The following is a 17,477-nucleotide window of genomic DNA, read 5'->3' on the forward strand; positions in this document are numbered from 1 at the left end:
TATTAAACGTTATCTAAAAAATCCCTATACATAAATAGTAGTTTTACTGTCCTTCCCTGATATTCCCATCTCAGTCATTTCTGGTCTGTTTTTATTAATTTTTCTTCAGGTTCTTTGAATATTTGGTAATATTTTATTGAATGCTATTTTGAAGTGGCATATTGAATTTCACTGAACTTCATAGTCTTGGGTATTGAATTTTGTTGTATTATTTTAAAAGTGGGATTAGCTTTGAACTTTCAAGGCTTGTTTTAACCTTTTTTTTTTTTTCTTCTTTTTTTCTTTTTGAGACAGAGTCTCACTCTGTCACCAGGCTGAAGTGCAGTCGCACAATCTCGGCTCACTGCAACCTCTGCCTCCTACCTTTTGTTTTCCAGTGATGCTTCCCATCTCTCCCAACTAACCCCAAACTTGTGTGGGTTCACCCCTCACATGCACAAATCACAATTTAGCCACAAATTCCAGGGAACCCTTCTGTCAATTTCCAGAACTTTCTCCCTGTGCAGTTTTCTTTCTAGTATTCTGTCCTGCAAATTTTAGCCATCTAGGCCTCCCTGAACTCCAGTTTCAGTCTGCAGAACTCAGTGACACTGCTGGGCTTTGTTTGGGCTCCCACTGCCTGCACTGCAACCCAGAAACTACCTCTAGGCAGTAAGCAGTGCGTAATTATAGAGCTGACCTCATTTGTTTCCCTTTTCTCTGTTCAACTGCATGTTGTTCAATGTTTAGAGTTGTTTCACCTATGTCCTAGTTTTAAACAGTGAAATGCCTATTTCTATAGCAGTTAATCCTTCATGGGTAGAATTAGAAGTCCACTAAATACCAAATATTTGAATTTGTATTGTCTTAATCACAGTGCTGATAAATGGCCTTTTGTTGTATATTAAAATGAAACTAAATAGAATTCTACATCATTTGCTTATAACAACCAAAGAACTTGCATTTTTAAATGAGTTTACTACTTAATAAAGATTGCCAAAGCCAGTAAGCTTTGGCAAGACCAATAGTTTGTGCTATGTCTGAATTTCCTGTAGAACTTAAAATTTCAGATACCTGCCTTTACACTACTGAATCAAAACTTTAGGAGTCCAGGAATATATGTTTTTTAAAAAGCTCCTCATGTGATTCCAATACTCCTTATTAAGAACTATTATTCACTACTTTTCTAGACAATATTATTACTATTTGAGTAAATAAATTACAGTTGGCCCTTGAACAACACAGGTTTGAACTGTGCAGTTTCACTTATATGTGAATTTTCTTCTGCCTCTACCACCCGAGGCAGCAAGACCAATCTTCCTTTTCTTCCTCTTCAGTCTACTCAATGTGAAGACAGCAAGGATGAAGACGTTTATGATGATCCACTTCCACTTAGTGAGTGGTAAATATATTTCCTTTTGCTTATAATTTTCTAAGTAAGATTTTTTTTCTAGCTTACTTTACTGTGAGAGTACAGTATATAATACATATAACATACAGAATATGTGTTAATTGACTGTTTATGTTTTTGATAAGGCTGTCTGTCAATAGTAAGCTGCTGGCAGTTAAGTTTTGAGGAAGTCAAAAGTTGTACATGGGTTTTCAACTGCACAGGGGCTTGGCACTCCTATGTTGTTCAAGGGTCAACTGTAATTACCAAAAGATATAACTCACATATCTATTTCTGTATTCCACACACAAAATTTGAAAAAAAATTGTCATAATAAAAATAAAGGCAAGCACATTTTCATCGCTAGTTATACAAAACTACTGTGACTCATCTACAAAAAAAAAAAATATAGCAAGTATGCATCAGGCAAAAAGGATCATCACTGACACACAGATCATTGATAGTTACATATTTGTATACTAATATTCATTAGTCTATTATTATTCTGGAAATGGACTGCTTTAAAAGTTGGCTTCAAAATAAGCCAATTTCAAGAATAACAAAAGAAAGTTTGAACTTAATGATGCTATCATTGTTATGTTCATTTATTACTATTTTACATAATAATTATATCATCCTTTTGAATATTAATATCAATATATCATTTATTAACAAAAAGTAAAAATCACAGTCATTATTTCAATTAAAGAAAGTGTCACTTACCTCTTTCACATTTGCATCATCAAAAAATACCCATTTGGAACTTTTGGTGTGAAATGCAAAGGCACAATAATGTCGGCTAGTATAGCAGATCATACCAACAAGGTTAAGTTCACTATTTTTGGCATTTTCATCAGTAACTCTATAAAAAAGCTGTTTAAAAAAATTAGTAATTTACACTTAACACTGTATATTTTGTAAAATGAGGAATAATTAGATGAATCATGTATCTGACACATAATGAAATATTTCTCACGCATACTGCCCCAATCCAATATTATGATATTATTACTTGAAGGCACCACTGACATCACATTGTTAACAGAATTACCACTTTTAATTCATTCATAGAAACTTTAAGTCCAAAAAAACAAATTCACTACAAATTAGTTTAGTAATAATAGAATATCTCTAATGACACATGATTGACACTTTTCATAAAGAAACTCAAAATATGAGATAAATTCCACATTTCTGGTAATTCTTGACTGAATCACGTATTTGAATGTTCATTAAACACATTATCTAAAAGGTAATTATCTCTAAAACTTTAACTGTAACATCAACCGATTCAAAATATACTAAGAAAGTAACAAGCATATCAAGAGATCATGGCCGGGTATGCTGGCTCACGCCTGTAATCCCAGCCCTTTGGGAAGCCAAGGCAGGTGGACCAACTTGAGGCCAAGAGTTCGAGAACAGCCTGGCAAACATGGTGAAACCCCATCTCTACTAAAAATACAAAAAATTAGCTGGGTATGGTGGCACATGCCTGTAATCCTAGCTACTAGGGATGCTGAAGCATGAAAATTGCTTGAGCCTGGGAGGCAGAGATTGTAGTGAGTCAAGACTGCGCCACTGCACTGCAGCCTGGGCGACAGAGCAAGACTCTGCTGGGGAAAAAAAAAAAGAGATCAGTACTTTAGATGAATGTTAAATCTTAAACCTTTCTAAGTTAACAATATTTATATTTACAATCATGGCCATAGATAAAAAATCATCAATCATCATTATTTTAGAGTGAAAGAAGCAAAAGTCATGAGACAGTTTAGTTTGTAATTAAAAGCCATTACTAGTCTATGTAGTAAAGGCATTCCAGTTAGCCTGGTTTGATTAAACTTGACTTTATCGGATAAAACATCGAAATAGTATTATTTTGTTCAGAAAAAAAATTTACTTCTGAAATCAAAATAAGTGTATCATAATATATATCAAGATGTTTTAGAAGAATTTGAAAATAAAAGGGAAGGGAATGAAAATAGATAAGATACCCCAGGAAGATAAAGATGTGTTGCTAGATTCCGAACAATATCTTCGGTCAAGTCAGAATGCTCAGAGTCCCAGACTAAACCAATTGTAACAATCTCTGGGCAATTCATTAAAACACGGCGAATTTTTATTTTTTGGCCACAGTTACTCTACAGAAAAACACAAAAGAAAAGTTCTAAAATTATGAAAACAGATAAACCATAGGCAAAACCTTACACAGTTTGTATTATATAATGACATTTTTAACATATATTTGCAATTTATTCAGTATACTAAAAAATGACTTCTAACAAGTGATTTGTCTTAATTATTGATTAAACAAGAAGTCTATTTTAAATAAAAGTATTCTTTGATATTTTTGTAAATCTGTTAAAGAATTCAACCTAAAAAAAAGCAGAAATAAAATCATTGAAGTCAGTAACAAATATATTAGATGAGAAAAGAGTATCATTCAAGTTTACTGAAAAGAAACTTTCTCTTTAATCAAATGATAAATTTCAGGACTTTGAAAAAATTTAATCAACATATGCTACCTTCAAACCTTCACAACTTAGGAGTTTTTAAAAAAATTATGCTAAGATAAATGGTACACATGGTATAATCTAAAATAATATTTTAAAAAAATTCTTAAAGCTAATTCTATATATAGAATCAGTATTTACATGATAATATTTGAATGCCTATTTTCAAATTTACAGAACAAGAAGCATACTAACATTCTCCAAACTATACTTACAGGACATTTCCTATAGTCATCTGTTGTGTTTGCTGCTTGTAGCAATTCTGCAAACATTTCAGGTTTAAAGCGTTCATGCCTTTCCAACATTCTTTCAACTTCATTGCTACAAAAAAAGAAGCAATCCCAAATTGGGCCTATGAACTTAAAATTTTAATAAATTGCACATGAAAAATATTGTCAGTTTAGATATGCATCACTTTTTCTGTCTAAAACATGACCATAACTGAAAAATGAACCATAAAGTACATTTCCATAAAATGAAAAATTATTAAATTTGCCAAGTATATGATGAAAAAATTAGCTCAAATAAAGAGAACAAAATAACACAAAATTTTATGTTTGGAACTAGACGAATGAGGCTAAGATCCTCTGTCTGGAGGTAGTTCTAAGGCAAATGTTTCATTTGTATTATTAATTAATGAGTAGAAACTTAAGTTTAAACCCTACCCTAACAAGAACAATAAACTGTAGGAAAGGCTCCCTCTCTGGCCCAAAGTTCCTAAAAGCAAAGTTATCAATTTCGGCTAGAAGGTCCTTTGTTGATTAAATGCAGAAGTCTCAACCAGAGTTAGTAAAGCCAGATTTAACGCCTTTTGTTCTTATTATGAATATTACTCCTGTTTTTTTTTTTTTTTTTTTTTTTTTGGTGTGTGTGTGTGTGTGTGTGTGTGTGTGTGTGTGTGTGTGTGAGAGAGAGAGAGAGAGAGAGAGAGAGAGAGAGAGAGAGAGATGGAGTCTTGCTCTATCACCCAGGCTGGAGTGCAATGGTGCAATCTTGGCTCACTTCAACCTCCACCTCCCAGGTTCAAGCAATTCTTGTGCCTCAGCCACTCGAGGAGCTGGGATTACAGGCACGTGCCACCACACCTGGCTAATTTTTGTATTTCTAGTAGAGACGGGGTTTCACCATGTTCCCCAGGCTGGTCTTGAACTCCTGACCTCAGGTGATCCACCTGCCTCAGACTCCCAAAGTGCTGGGATTACAGGAGTGAGTCACTGTGCCCAGCCAGGATACTAATCATTTTATTAGAGCCCAGGAAGGCCCTTTAATGCACTACAGGTTAACTGTGATACTTTTTATTCAACCTCCTTAAAAGACATATTTTTATGTATCAGGGTATTAAGTAACTAATATGGTTTGGCTGTGTCCCCACCCAAATCTCATCTTGAATTGTAGCTCCCAAAATTCCTTCATGTTGTGGGAGGGACCCAGCTGGAAACAACTGAATCATGGGGGCAGTTTCCCCCATACTGTTCTGGTGGTAGTGAATAAGTCTCACAAGATCTGATGGTTTCATAAGGGGAAACCCCTTTCGCTTGGCTCTCATTCTTTTCTCTTGCCTGCCACCATGTAAGACGTGACTTTGCTCCTCCTTGCCTTCTGCCATGATTGTGAGGCCTACTCAGCCACATGGAACTATGAGTCAATTAAACCTCTTTGCTTTATAAATTACCCAGTCTTGAGTATGTCTTTATTAGCAGCATGAGAACAGGCTAATACTAAAACTATCTAAATATTTCCAAAAAGGAATGTCATGTAAGCTGAAACACTAACTAGTTTCCATTCTAGATGTTCTGGTTGTACTTAACAATAATATAACTATTCTAGAGCTGGATATATTTTACAGTTCAAGTTTAAATAATCTCCAAGTATTTGGTAACAACTAAATGTACCCATCCAAAACACTTCACGAGTACACTAGAAGGCCCTAAATCTGATAAGCTCATTCAAACTGCATATACTGCTCTTACAAAACTGACAGCATTAGACAACATCCAGAAAAATGTTGAAGTCAGACAGATCTGGGTTTCAATCTTAATTCATCTACTTACTAGATTAACCTCATTCAAACCTATTTCTTCATCAACAAAATAGAATTTTCGTTAAGATTAAAAGTGACAACTTACATAAAGCCTGGAACATGGTAAGCATTCAGTAACTGGTATTCAACACTGATTACCAACACAAATAAGGGTATTATAGTTAGAATTCAAAGTGCACACTCCTGCAACTTGCAGTGTTTACCAAGCAGAGAATGATGGGCTCTAATTCTTATTATCTAACATTCTGCCTGAGAACACTGTCATTTCATTCAAGAGTTTTAAAGTAGAATTAAAATTTTAGTTTTTAACTTATTGTCTATCTTTGTTCGAACACCATCCTACTTTTCATAGAAATTTTAAAAAATGACTGACAACCGACTACAATTTGACTGAAGTTTAGGAATGTTTCTCTAAATCACTGTTTTTTACCTGTCTGTAAATATAAGGAAGATAGTAAACACATCCAAATAACAAAATTGTTATTACTCAATAATCTTTATGAAATAAGGTTTTATACCCAATAAAGCCAGAAAGATAAATCATATGTAATGGATGAACATGATATTCACTTTGCACACTGACACAAATATTGGCAACATTTATCAACTGTTGCACTAACATATTCTGACTGATAATTACTGATCCATATTATGTCTTTTGTATTAAAATGTATGCAAATGTTTATGATCTTACTCAATGTTTACCACATGCCAATTTTTTTTTTCTTTTTTTTTTTTTGGTGAGACGTAATCTCGCTCTGTCACCCAGGCTAGAGTGCAGTGGCATGAACTCAGCTCACTGCAACCTCCACCTCCCAGGATCAAGCAGTTATCTGCCTCAGCCTCTAGGCAGATAGGATTGCAGGCGCCCGAGACCACACCCAGCTAATTTTTTATTTTAGTAGAGATGGGGTTTCACCATCTTGGCCAGGCTGGTCTTGAACTCCTGACCTCAGGTGATTTACCAGCCTTAGCCTCCCAATATTCTGGGATTACAGGCATTAGCCACTGTGCCTGGCCACATGCCAAATATGTATACTTTCAAATATCTGTTGGAAAATAGTCAAAGAACATTATATAAGGTCTAGGGTTAACTTTTAGATCCTTAACTAGCTAATCTTTCATGGACAGAAAGGGAGAGAGTGAGTGGGCAGGTGAGCAGGCAAGCATGGCAAATTTTTTTATATAAAGTGAATGTTGAGGCCTCAAATGCAATAACCTAACTGAGAATTATGCTCACATTTTTGTTTCTTCTCTGTTTACCCTAGCTTTTATCACCAGAAAGGGACATAGCGGAGCTGACTGAAAATATGGCCATTACAAACAGAACATCTCATAAATGAAGCAACCATGTATAGTTCCATTTAACATTCAGTTTATCATTTTATGCTCCCCTTCACAGTTCTAAAATTTGTTATAAATTAAATAGACATAAAATTTAACTAGTATTATGTACACTTCACTAAGTAACACACATATTAGGCTAAATTACAAACATCCAACTTTGATAGACATCACTTAATACATCTCACAGCAGCATATCTGGTAGCCTCAGACAGAGAGGGGAAATTCATGTATGTTACGATTTTATAAAGTAAGTGTTCAATGTGCTTAAATACGGTATTAACGTTTTTGATAATTATATTTTAATAGGTTCTTACCATAAGGCTGTTGTAGAAATGTACCGCACAAATTCTGTAAAAGGTAGAGGATCTGATGATGCTCCACAGCTACGACACACACACTACATAGGCAAAAACATATGCTTAATCTATCAATCATAAAACAGAACTATAATATCTAAATAATAATCAAGCCATCTCACCTGTTCATACAGAGTCATAGCAAACTTCTGGTGAGTGATACAAGATTTAGAGGTACACATGTCTGCATCTCTGCTTGGCACTATGTGAAAATGAATCCTCTCCAATATATTCTCCTAATTTAAAAATAAAATAGATAAATGAGTTGTTGATCTTGCAGGGAACACAGCAAAATGTAACTCTTTACCTGGAGATTTCCCAAAGTGTAAATTTAAGAGTGTCATACATATTGTTAGCTTTTCAGCTTTCCTCTCTAATGAACACTTTGATCGAATGTTCAATTATTCACCTTTTATAGCACTAGCTAAAAGAAAATGTTGCTTAATGAAAGCAACATTATAATATAACATGATCTTTTTAATAAAGTTATTTTTAATCCTTCTAAAAACCCCTGGTGACTGACATCTAGAATTTAATATTAGAAAACAGTTTCCTGTGTTCCCGACATTCTCAAATGAAGAAAAAACAGATAGCTTAAAAAAAAATCCTGGATGGCTGAATAGGAAGAGCTCCAGTCTACAGCTCCCAGCGAGATCGACACAGAAGACAGGTAATTTCTGCATTTCCAACTGAGGTACCTGGTTCATTTCACTGGGACTGGTTGGACAGTGAGTGCAACCCACAGAGGGCGAGCCAAAGCAGGGCAGGACATCACCTCACCCGGGAAGCACAAGGGGTCAGGGGATTTCCCTTTCCTAGCCAAGGGAAGCCATTAGTGAAGGTACCTGGAGGAGCAGTACACTCCTGCCGAAATACTGAGCTTTTCCCATGGTCTTAGCAACCAGCAGACCAGGAGTTCCCCTCCAGTGCCTGGCTCAGCGGGTCCGACACCAACGGAGCCTTGCTCACTGCTAGTACAGCAGTCTGAGATCAACCTGGGATGCAGGAGCTTGGTGGGGGGAGGGGTGTCTGCCATTGCTGGGGCCTGAGTAGGTGGTTCTCTGCTCACAGTGTAAACAAAGCCACAGGGAAGCTTGAACTGGGTGGGGCCCACCGCAGCTCACCAAGGCCTACTGCCTCCCTAGATTCCACCTCTGGGGGCAGGGCCTATCTGAACAAGACAGCAGACAGCTTCTTCAGACCTAAATGTCCCTGTCTGACAGCTCTGAAGAGAGGAGTGATTCTCCCAGCACGGCGTTCAAGCTCTAATAACGAACAGACTGCCTCCTCAAGTGGGTTCCTGACCCCTGAGTAGCCTGACTGGGAGATACCTCCCACTAGGGGCCGACAGACACCTCATACAGGTGGGTGTCCCTTGGGACAAAGCTTCTAGAAAAAGAATCAGGCAGCAATATTTGCTGTTGTGCAGCCTTCGCTAGTGATAACCAGGCAAACAGGGTCTGGAGTGGACCTCCAGCAAACCCCAAGAGACCGCAGCTGAGGGGCCTGTCTGTTAGAATGAAAACAAACAAACAGAAAGGAATAGCATCAACATCAACAAAAAGGACATCCACACCAAAACACCATGCATAGGTCACCAACATCAAAGACCAAAGGTAGATAAAACCACAAAGATGGGGAGAAACCAGAGTAGAAAGGCTGAATATTCCAAAAACCAGAAGGCGTCTTCTCCTCCAAGGAATACAACCCCTCGCCTGCAAGGTAACAAAACTGGCTGGAGAATGAGTTTGAAGAGTTGACAGAAGTAGGCTTCAGAAGGTCAGTAATAACAAACTTCTCCAAGCTAAAGGAGCATGTTCTAACCCAGTGCAAGGAAGCTAAAAACCTTGAAAAAAGGTTAGACGAATGGCTAACTAGAATAACCCATGAAGAGAAGAGCTTATATGACCTGATGGAGCTTAAAAACACAGTAAGAGAACTTCGTGAAGCATACACAAACTTCAGTAGCTGATTCGATCAAGCAGAAGAAAGGCTATCAGTGACTGAAGATCAAATTAATGAAATAAAGTCAGAAGATTAGAGAAAAAAGAGTGAAAAGAACCTAACAAAGCCTCCAATAAATATGGGACTATGTGAAAAGACCAAATCTAAGTTTGATTGGTGTACCTGAAAGTGATGGGGAGAATGGAAACAAGTTAGAAAACAGTATTCAGGATACTGTCCAGGATAACTTCCCCAACCTAATAAGGCAGGCCAACATTCAAATTCAGGAAATACAGAGAATACCACAAAGATACTCGTCGAGAAGAGCAACCCAAAGACACATAACTATCAGATTCACCAAGGTTGAAATGAAGGAAAAAATGTTAAAGGCAGCCAGAGAGAAAGGTCGGGTTACCCACAAAGGGAAGCCCATTAGACTAACAGTGGATCTCTCTGCAGAAACTCGACAAGCCAGAAGAGAGTGGGGGCCAATATTCAACATTTTTAAAGAAAACAATTTTCAACCCAGAATTTCATATCCGCCAAACTAAGCTTCATAAGTAAAGGAGAAATAAAATCCTTTACAGACAAGCAAATGCTGAATCTGTCACCACCAGGCCTGCCTTACAAGAGCTCCTGAAGGAAGCGCTAAACATGGATAGGAACGACCGGTACCAGCCACCGCAAAAACATGCCAAATTTAAAACCCATTGACGCTATGAAAAAAATGCATCAATTAACGGGCAAAATAACCAGCTAATATCATAATGATAGGATCTAATTCACACATAACAATATTAACCTTAAATGCAAATGGGCTAAATGCCCCAATTAAAAGACATAGACTGGCAAATTGGATAAAGAGTCAAGACCCATCAGTGTGCTGTACTCAGGAGATCCATCTCATGTGCAGAGACACACATAGGCTCAAAATAAAGGGATGGAGGAAGATCTACCAAGCAAATGGAAAGCAAAAAAAAAAAAAAAAGCAGGGGTTGCAATCTTGGCCTCTGATAAAACAGGCTTTAAACCAACAAAGACCAAAAGAGACAAAGAAGGCCATTATGTAATGGTAAAGGGATCAATTCAATAATAAGAGCTAACTATCCTAAATATACATGCACCCAATACAGGAGCACCCAGATTCATAAAGCAAGTACTTAGAGACCTACAAAGACACTTAGACTCACACAATAATAATGGGAGACTTTAACACCCCACTGTCAATATCAGACAGATCAACAAGACAGAAAATTAACAAGGATATCCAGGACTTGAACTCAACTCTAGACCAAGTGGACCTAATAGACATCTACAGAACTCTACACAACAAATAAACAGAATATATATTGTTCTCAGCACCACATCGCACTTATTCTAAAATTGACCACATAATTGGAAGTAAAACACTCCCGAGCAAATGTAAAAGAACAGAAATCACAACAAACTGTCTCTCAGACCACAGTGCAACCAAATTAGAACTTAGGATTAAGAATCTCATTCAAATCCGCACAACTAGATGGAAAATGAGCAACCTGCTCAGGAAAGACTACTAAGTAAATAACGACATGAAGGCAGAAATAAAGCTGTTCTTTAAAACCAATGAGAACAAAGACACAACGTACCCGAATCTCTGGGACACATTTAAGGCAGTGTGTGGAGGGAAATTTATAGCACTAAATGCCCACAAGAGAAAGCAGGAGATATCTGAAATCAACACCCTAACATCATAATTAAAGGAACAAGAGAAGCAAGAGCAAATAAATTCAAAAACTAGCAGAAGACAAGAAATAAGTAGGTTCAGAGCAGAACTGAAGGAGAAAGAGACACAAAAAGCCTTTCAAAAAAGTCAGTGAATCCAGGAGCTGGTTTTTTGAAAAGATCAACAAAATAGACCACTAGCAAGACTAATAAAGAAGAAAAGACAGAAGAATCAAATAAATGCAATAAAAAATGAGAAAGGGGATACCACCACCGATCCCACAGAAATACAAACTACCATCACAGAATACTATAAACACCTCTACACAAATAAACTAGAAAATCTAGAAGAAATGGATGAATTTCTGGACACATACACCCTCCCAAGACAAAACCAGAAAGAAGTTGAATCTCCAAATAGACCAACAACAGGTTCTGAAATTAAAGCAATAATTAATAGCCTATCAACCAAAAAAAGTCCAGGACCAGACGGAGGTACAAAGAGGAGCTGGTACCATTCCTACCAGAGGTACAAAGAGGAGCTGGTACCATTCCTTCTGAAACTATTCCAATCAACAGAAAAAGAGGGAATCCTCCCTAACTCATTTTATGAGGCCAGCATCATCCTGATACCAAAGCCTGGCAGAGACACAACAAAAAAAGGAATTTTAGGCCAATATCCCTGATGAACATTAAAGTGAAAATCCTTAACAAAATACTGGCAAAGTGAATCCAGCAGCACATCAAAAAGCAATCGAGTTGGCTTCATCCCTGGGATGCAAGGCTGGTTCAACATATGCAAATCAATAAACATAATCCATCACATAAACAGAACCAATGACAAAACCACATGATTATTTCGATACAGAAAAGGCCTTCAACAAAATTCAACAGTCTTTCATGCTAAAAACTCTGAATAAACTAGGTATCAATGGAACATATCTCAACATAATAAGAGCGATTTATGACGAACCCACAGCCAATATCATACTGAATGGGCAAAAACTGGAAGCATTCCCTTTGAAAACCGGCACAAGACAAGGATGCCCTCTCTCACCACTCCTACTCAACATAGTATTGGAAGTTCTGGCCAGGGCAATTAGGCAAAAGAAAGCGATAAAGAGTATTCAGATAGGAAGACAGGAAGTCAAATTGTCTGTTTGCAGATGACATGCCTATATATTTAGAAAACCCCATTGTCTCAGCCCCTATTCTCCTTAAGCTGCTAAGCAACTTTAGCAAAGTCTCAGGATACAAAATCAATGTGCAAAAATCACGAGCATTCCTTTACACCAATAATAGACAAACAGAGAGCCAAATCATGAGTGAACTCCCATTCACAATTGCTACAAAGAGAATAAAATACCTAGGAATCCAACTTACAAGGGATGTGAAGGACCTCTTCAAGGAGAACTACAAACCACTGCTCAGTGAAATAAAAGAGGACACAAACAAATGGAAGAACATTCCATGCTCATGGATAGGAAGAATCAACATCGTGAAAATGGCTATACTGCCAAAAGTAATTTATAGATTCAATGCTATCCCCATCAAGCTACCACTTCACAGAATTGGAAAAAACTACTTTTTTAAAGTTTCTATGGAACCAAAAAAGAGCCCGCGTGGCCAAGACAATCCTGGGCAAGAAGAACAAAGCTGGAGGCATCACGCTACCCAACTTCAAACTTTACTACAAGGCAACGGTAACCAAAACAGCATGGTACTGGTACCAAACATATATATAGACCAGTGGAACAGAATGGAGGTCTCAGAAGTAACACCACACATCTACCACCATCTGATCTTTGACAAACCTGACATACACAAGCAATGGGGAAAAGATTCACTATTTAATAAATTGTTTTGGGAAAACTGGCTAGCCATATGCAGAAAACTGACACTGGATCCCTTCCTTACACCTTATACAAAAATCAACTCAATGGATCAAAGACTTAAATGTAAGACCTAGGACCATAAAAATCCTGAAGAAAACCTAGGCAATACCATTCAGGACATAGGCATGTGCAAAGACTTCATGTTTAAAACACCAAAAGCAGTGGCAACAAAAGCCAAAATTGACAAATGGGATCTATTTAAACTAAAGAGCTTCTACACAGCAAAAGAAACCATCATTAGAGTGAACAGGCAACCTACAGAATGGGAGAAAATTTTTGCAATCTATCCATCTGACAAAGGGCTAATATCCTGAATCTACAAAGAACTTAAACAAATTTACACGAAAAAAAGCAACCAACCCAGCCGGGTGCAGTGGCTCACGCCTGTAATCCCAGCACTTTGGGAGGCCAAGGTAGGTGGACCACGAGGTCAGGAGATGGAGACCGTCCTGGCTAACACAGTGAAACCCCATCTCTACTAAAATACAAAAAATTAGCCGGGCGTGGTGGCGGGCACCTGTAGTCCCAGCTACTTGAGAGGCTGAGGCAGGAGAATGGTGTGAACCTGGGAGGCGGAGCTTGCAGTGAGCCAAGATCATGCCACTGCACTCCAGCCTGGGCGACAGAGAGAGACTCTGTCTCAAAAAAAATAAAACAAAACAAAAGAAACAACGAACCCCGTCAAAAAATGGCCAGAGGATATGAACAGACACTTCTCAAAAGAAGGCATTTATGCAGCCAACAGACATACGAATAAATGCTCATCACCACGGGTCATTAGAGAAATACAAATCAAAACCACAATGAGATACCATCTCACACCAGTTAGAATGACGATCATTAAAAAGTCAGGAAACAACAGATGCTGGAGAGGTTGTCGAAAAATAGGAACACTTTTACACTGTTGGTGGGAGTGTAATAGTTTAACCATTGTGGAAGACAGTGTGGCAATTCCTCAAGGATCTAGAACTAGAAATACCATTTGACCCTGCAACTCCATTACTGGGTATATACCCAAAGGATTACAAATCATTCTAGGATAAAGACACATACACAGGTATGTTTATTGTGGCACTATTCACAATAGCAAAGACTTGGAACCAACCCAAATGTTCATCAATGATAGACTGGATTAAGAAAATGTGGCACATGTACACCATGGAATACTATGCAGCCATAAAAGAAGGATGAGTTCATGTCCTTTGCAGTGACATGAATGAAGCTGGAAACCATCATTCTCAGCAAACTATCACAAGATCAGAAAATCAAACACCACATGTTCTCACTTGGAGGTGGGAGTTGAACAATGAGAACACATGGACACAGGGAGGGGAACATCACACACTGGGGCCTGTCAGGGGTGGGAGGCTGGGGAGGGATAACATTAGGAGAAATACCTAATGTAGGTGACAGGTTGATGGGTGCAGCAAACCATCACGGCACGTGTATACCTATGTAACAAAACTGCACGCTCTGCACATGTAATCCAGAATTTAAAGTATGATTTAAAAAAATCCTACTTGAATCACCTAGTCTGTATAAGTAACAGCAAAACAAAGGCTCTATATCTACACTAACACCATAATGAAGGCAATGTAATCTGCCATGAATTTTATATAAATGTTGATTTACAATATAGATCAATAAGGGGTATTTATTTAACAGAATTCTTTTTACCAAAGCTTAACCAATGGATTCTATTCATTAGCTAACTTCCCTCTCCTCTGCTCCAGGATATTTAAGACCATTTAATAATTTAAGCCTAGATTTCTAGACATTTTGTGAATTATCATACCATGTATTAGAATAATTCATTTAAGTGAAAGTAAAACTATAAAGTTTAGCATTGTTCAAAATACATTTGTTTTAAGCAAAGAATCAATTACAAACAGAAGAAATATGGATATATTTCATTACTGTGTGTGCTGTTATTGACATTTTAATTAACATGCAAGTGTGCTATGCAAGATGCTAGTCATGAGCCTTCCATCTAAGGAAACCATTAAGATGCTCATTTTTTAAAAGGCGATTAATAATATACACACGCCAAATGAACTCTACAGACAGTAAATTCTACAGGGAATGGATTGGGTGGTTTGGTCATGTGCTGTCTAGTAGGCATAGACTTAGTTTGAACCTTCACAAAATGATAGATTTTTAAAGTTCTGAGTATTTCAGGAACTTGAGCAAAGGCTGCTAGTATAACAGCCTTATAAATAAGGAGTATAAACAGGAATATAAAAATATATGTGAGGAACAGAATGGAGTAATCTCACTAGGAAGAAAAATCCAGCAATGAAGCACTGAGGGAAGGTGGAGTTTAATCATAATGGGCCTTAAATATCAGAATAAAAAGTCTAGATTTGAATCATGGAAATATTTGAAGAGTAAGCATTAACCTGAAGAAAATCATATTAATATGGTGGCTATTTAAAAAATAGGACATAAAGAAACAGGCTGAATGGACACCAGCAGGAGGCTTAAATATGGTGACCTGGAAGAAGTTGTGGTAGGGAATTAATATGGAAAGAAAAAACTTTTGAAAGGTTTCTGATGAAAGAATTTACAGAAATTGCTGACTAGAAACAGGAAGAAGAGAGAAGAAATGGTTACAGCTTATTTATAGGTGACATCAATATTAACCAAGACATTTAATAATTAACATACCTATTTTACATGTATAAAGTATGTACCTGATTAAAGGAATGCTCTACTTTCTAATATGGTGGTAACACAGAGCCTAAGAACATCAACCTCAGTGATTCTCAACCTGGAATGTGGGTAACAGGCTGTTGCCCCTGTTAACTTCCCACCAAAATCCCCTTATCTCCCAAAGAGAATCATTGCATCCAATGAAAACTATTACTGCTGGGAATGTGCTGTACATGTGAACCCTATAGTGGCAGAACACTGATTTAAGTGATATCATTTATATTCAGCAAAGCTTATTGCTCCAACTAAGTTTTAAAATATTTTAGTAGCCTAAGAGTAAAAATTAGAGCAACACAAATAATCAAAACCAAAAGTACAACACAAAACACAGATGGATTGAAGTTGGGGCTTGAAGGATGGGTAAGATATGGATCTACCGGCCAGTTCTGACATTTCTCTATTGTTCTAAATTTTTGTTTCATTTGTCTCAACATTTGTACCATCTAAGGAATGAAAACTACTATCCTGACTTCTTAAGGAATATCAGAAATACTTACAAAGCACTCTGCAGCATCATCCATAAGGCCAAGTTGAAATCGCTGCTCATCTTTGAAGCTTTCTGCAAGAGCATGCCTTATGTTATCTGAGGGAAGTGCTTTTTCTCGACTATGTTGGAACTGTGCAAATATCGTCTGGGAATCAACAAGAAAATCAGTAAGTTTAATGCCAGCTTTAAAATCGTTTCAGTAATTTCATTACAACACAGAGAAACTCAAAACACTATACTTGGAAAATAACACATAAGTCTTTTGCTCTAAAATTTCATACAAAAATTAATTATTTGTATCATCAAGTGTAGAAATGTTTGCACCAGCCTCTAAATCAAATGTTAGTGGACACAAGAATTAAACATGTAGGGTTCCCAGGTCCCACCCTCAGACTCTGACTAAGTCTTAGGTGAGGCTCATTTTTAAACTATTCCCCAAATGATTCTGATGCAGGTTGTTTAAGGAACAGAATTTTGAGATTTAAGTTGCTTTAAATCTAAAAATATACAATAGGAATTAGAATTACGCTAAACAAAATAAACGTATAATCACACAAAAATTGGTAGAATTCACTAGTCTTAAAAGAAAAAAGTAACCTAAACAAACTTTTAAAACTTAAAAAAATTTTCTACTGGAGTCTTAAGAATACCTCAGAAAATGACAAATCCTGATTTAAAAATTAGATGATTTAACGGAATGACAATGTCCCACGATTATTTGACTAAATTTGCCTTTAAAAAATGCAAACGTCCATTTTACAAGAAGATTCAGAAAAGAGATAATAATGACTTTTAACTTTTAAGAAAAGGTCCTACCACCCCTAAGTTATCAGTTTTCCTAACTTAGAGAATTATAGGTTGAATTTCTCCAAATCAAAAATGTGAAAGTTCCAAAATCTAAAAGTTTTTGAGCACTGACACAATGCTTAAAGGAAATGCTTTTAAATTTGGTATGCTCAACCAGTAAATACATAAATGCAAATATTCCAAAATCAAAAAACAAAATCTAAAATCCAAAACACTGCTGGTCCTGTGCATTTCAGACAAGGGATACCCAACTTGTATTTCTAATCTAAATTAAGAAACTGGAAACATCATTCAGTTTCTAATCTAAA

General features: G+C 36.8%; 1 protein-coding gene across 3 annotated transcripts in view; it reads right to left on the bottom strand.

Annotated features, from left to right (window-relative positions):
• LOC105486174 (ubiquitin specific peptidase 53) overlaps positions 1 to 17,477 on the bottom strand; it is a 77,091-nt gene that overhangs the window by 23,457 nt on the left and 36,157 nt on the right. For 2 of the 3 annotated variants that reach the window (XM_011748897.2, XM_071093098.1), the window contains exons 5-10: positions 16,373 to 16,507; positions 7,746 to 7,859; positions 7,582 to 7,664; positions 4,095 to 4,200; positions 3,361 to 3,507; positions 2,093 to 2,242 (exon numbers count right to left, since the gene is read on the bottom strand). In XM_011748897.2, the coding sequence (XP_011747199.2) occupies positions 2,093 to 2,242; positions 3,361 to 3,507; positions 4,095 to 4,200; positions 7,582 to 7,664; positions 7,746 to 7,859; positions 16,373 to 16,507 (735 nt within the window). The remainder of the gene's footprint in view (positions 1 to 2,092; positions 2,243 to 3,360; positions 3,508 to 4,094; positions 4,201 to 7,581; positions 7,665 to 7,745; positions 7,860 to 16,372; positions 16,508 to 17,477) is intronic. The other variant, XM_071093095.1, reaches the window with a different exon arrangement.

This window comes from Macaca nemestrina, chromosome 3, assembly GCF_043159975.1.
Source record: "Macaca nemestrina isolate mMacNem1 chromosome 3, mMacNem.hap1, whole genome shotgun sequence".
Taxonomy (NCBI): Eukaryota; Metazoa; Chordata; class Mammalia; order Primates; family Cercopithecidae; genus Macaca; species Macaca nemestrina.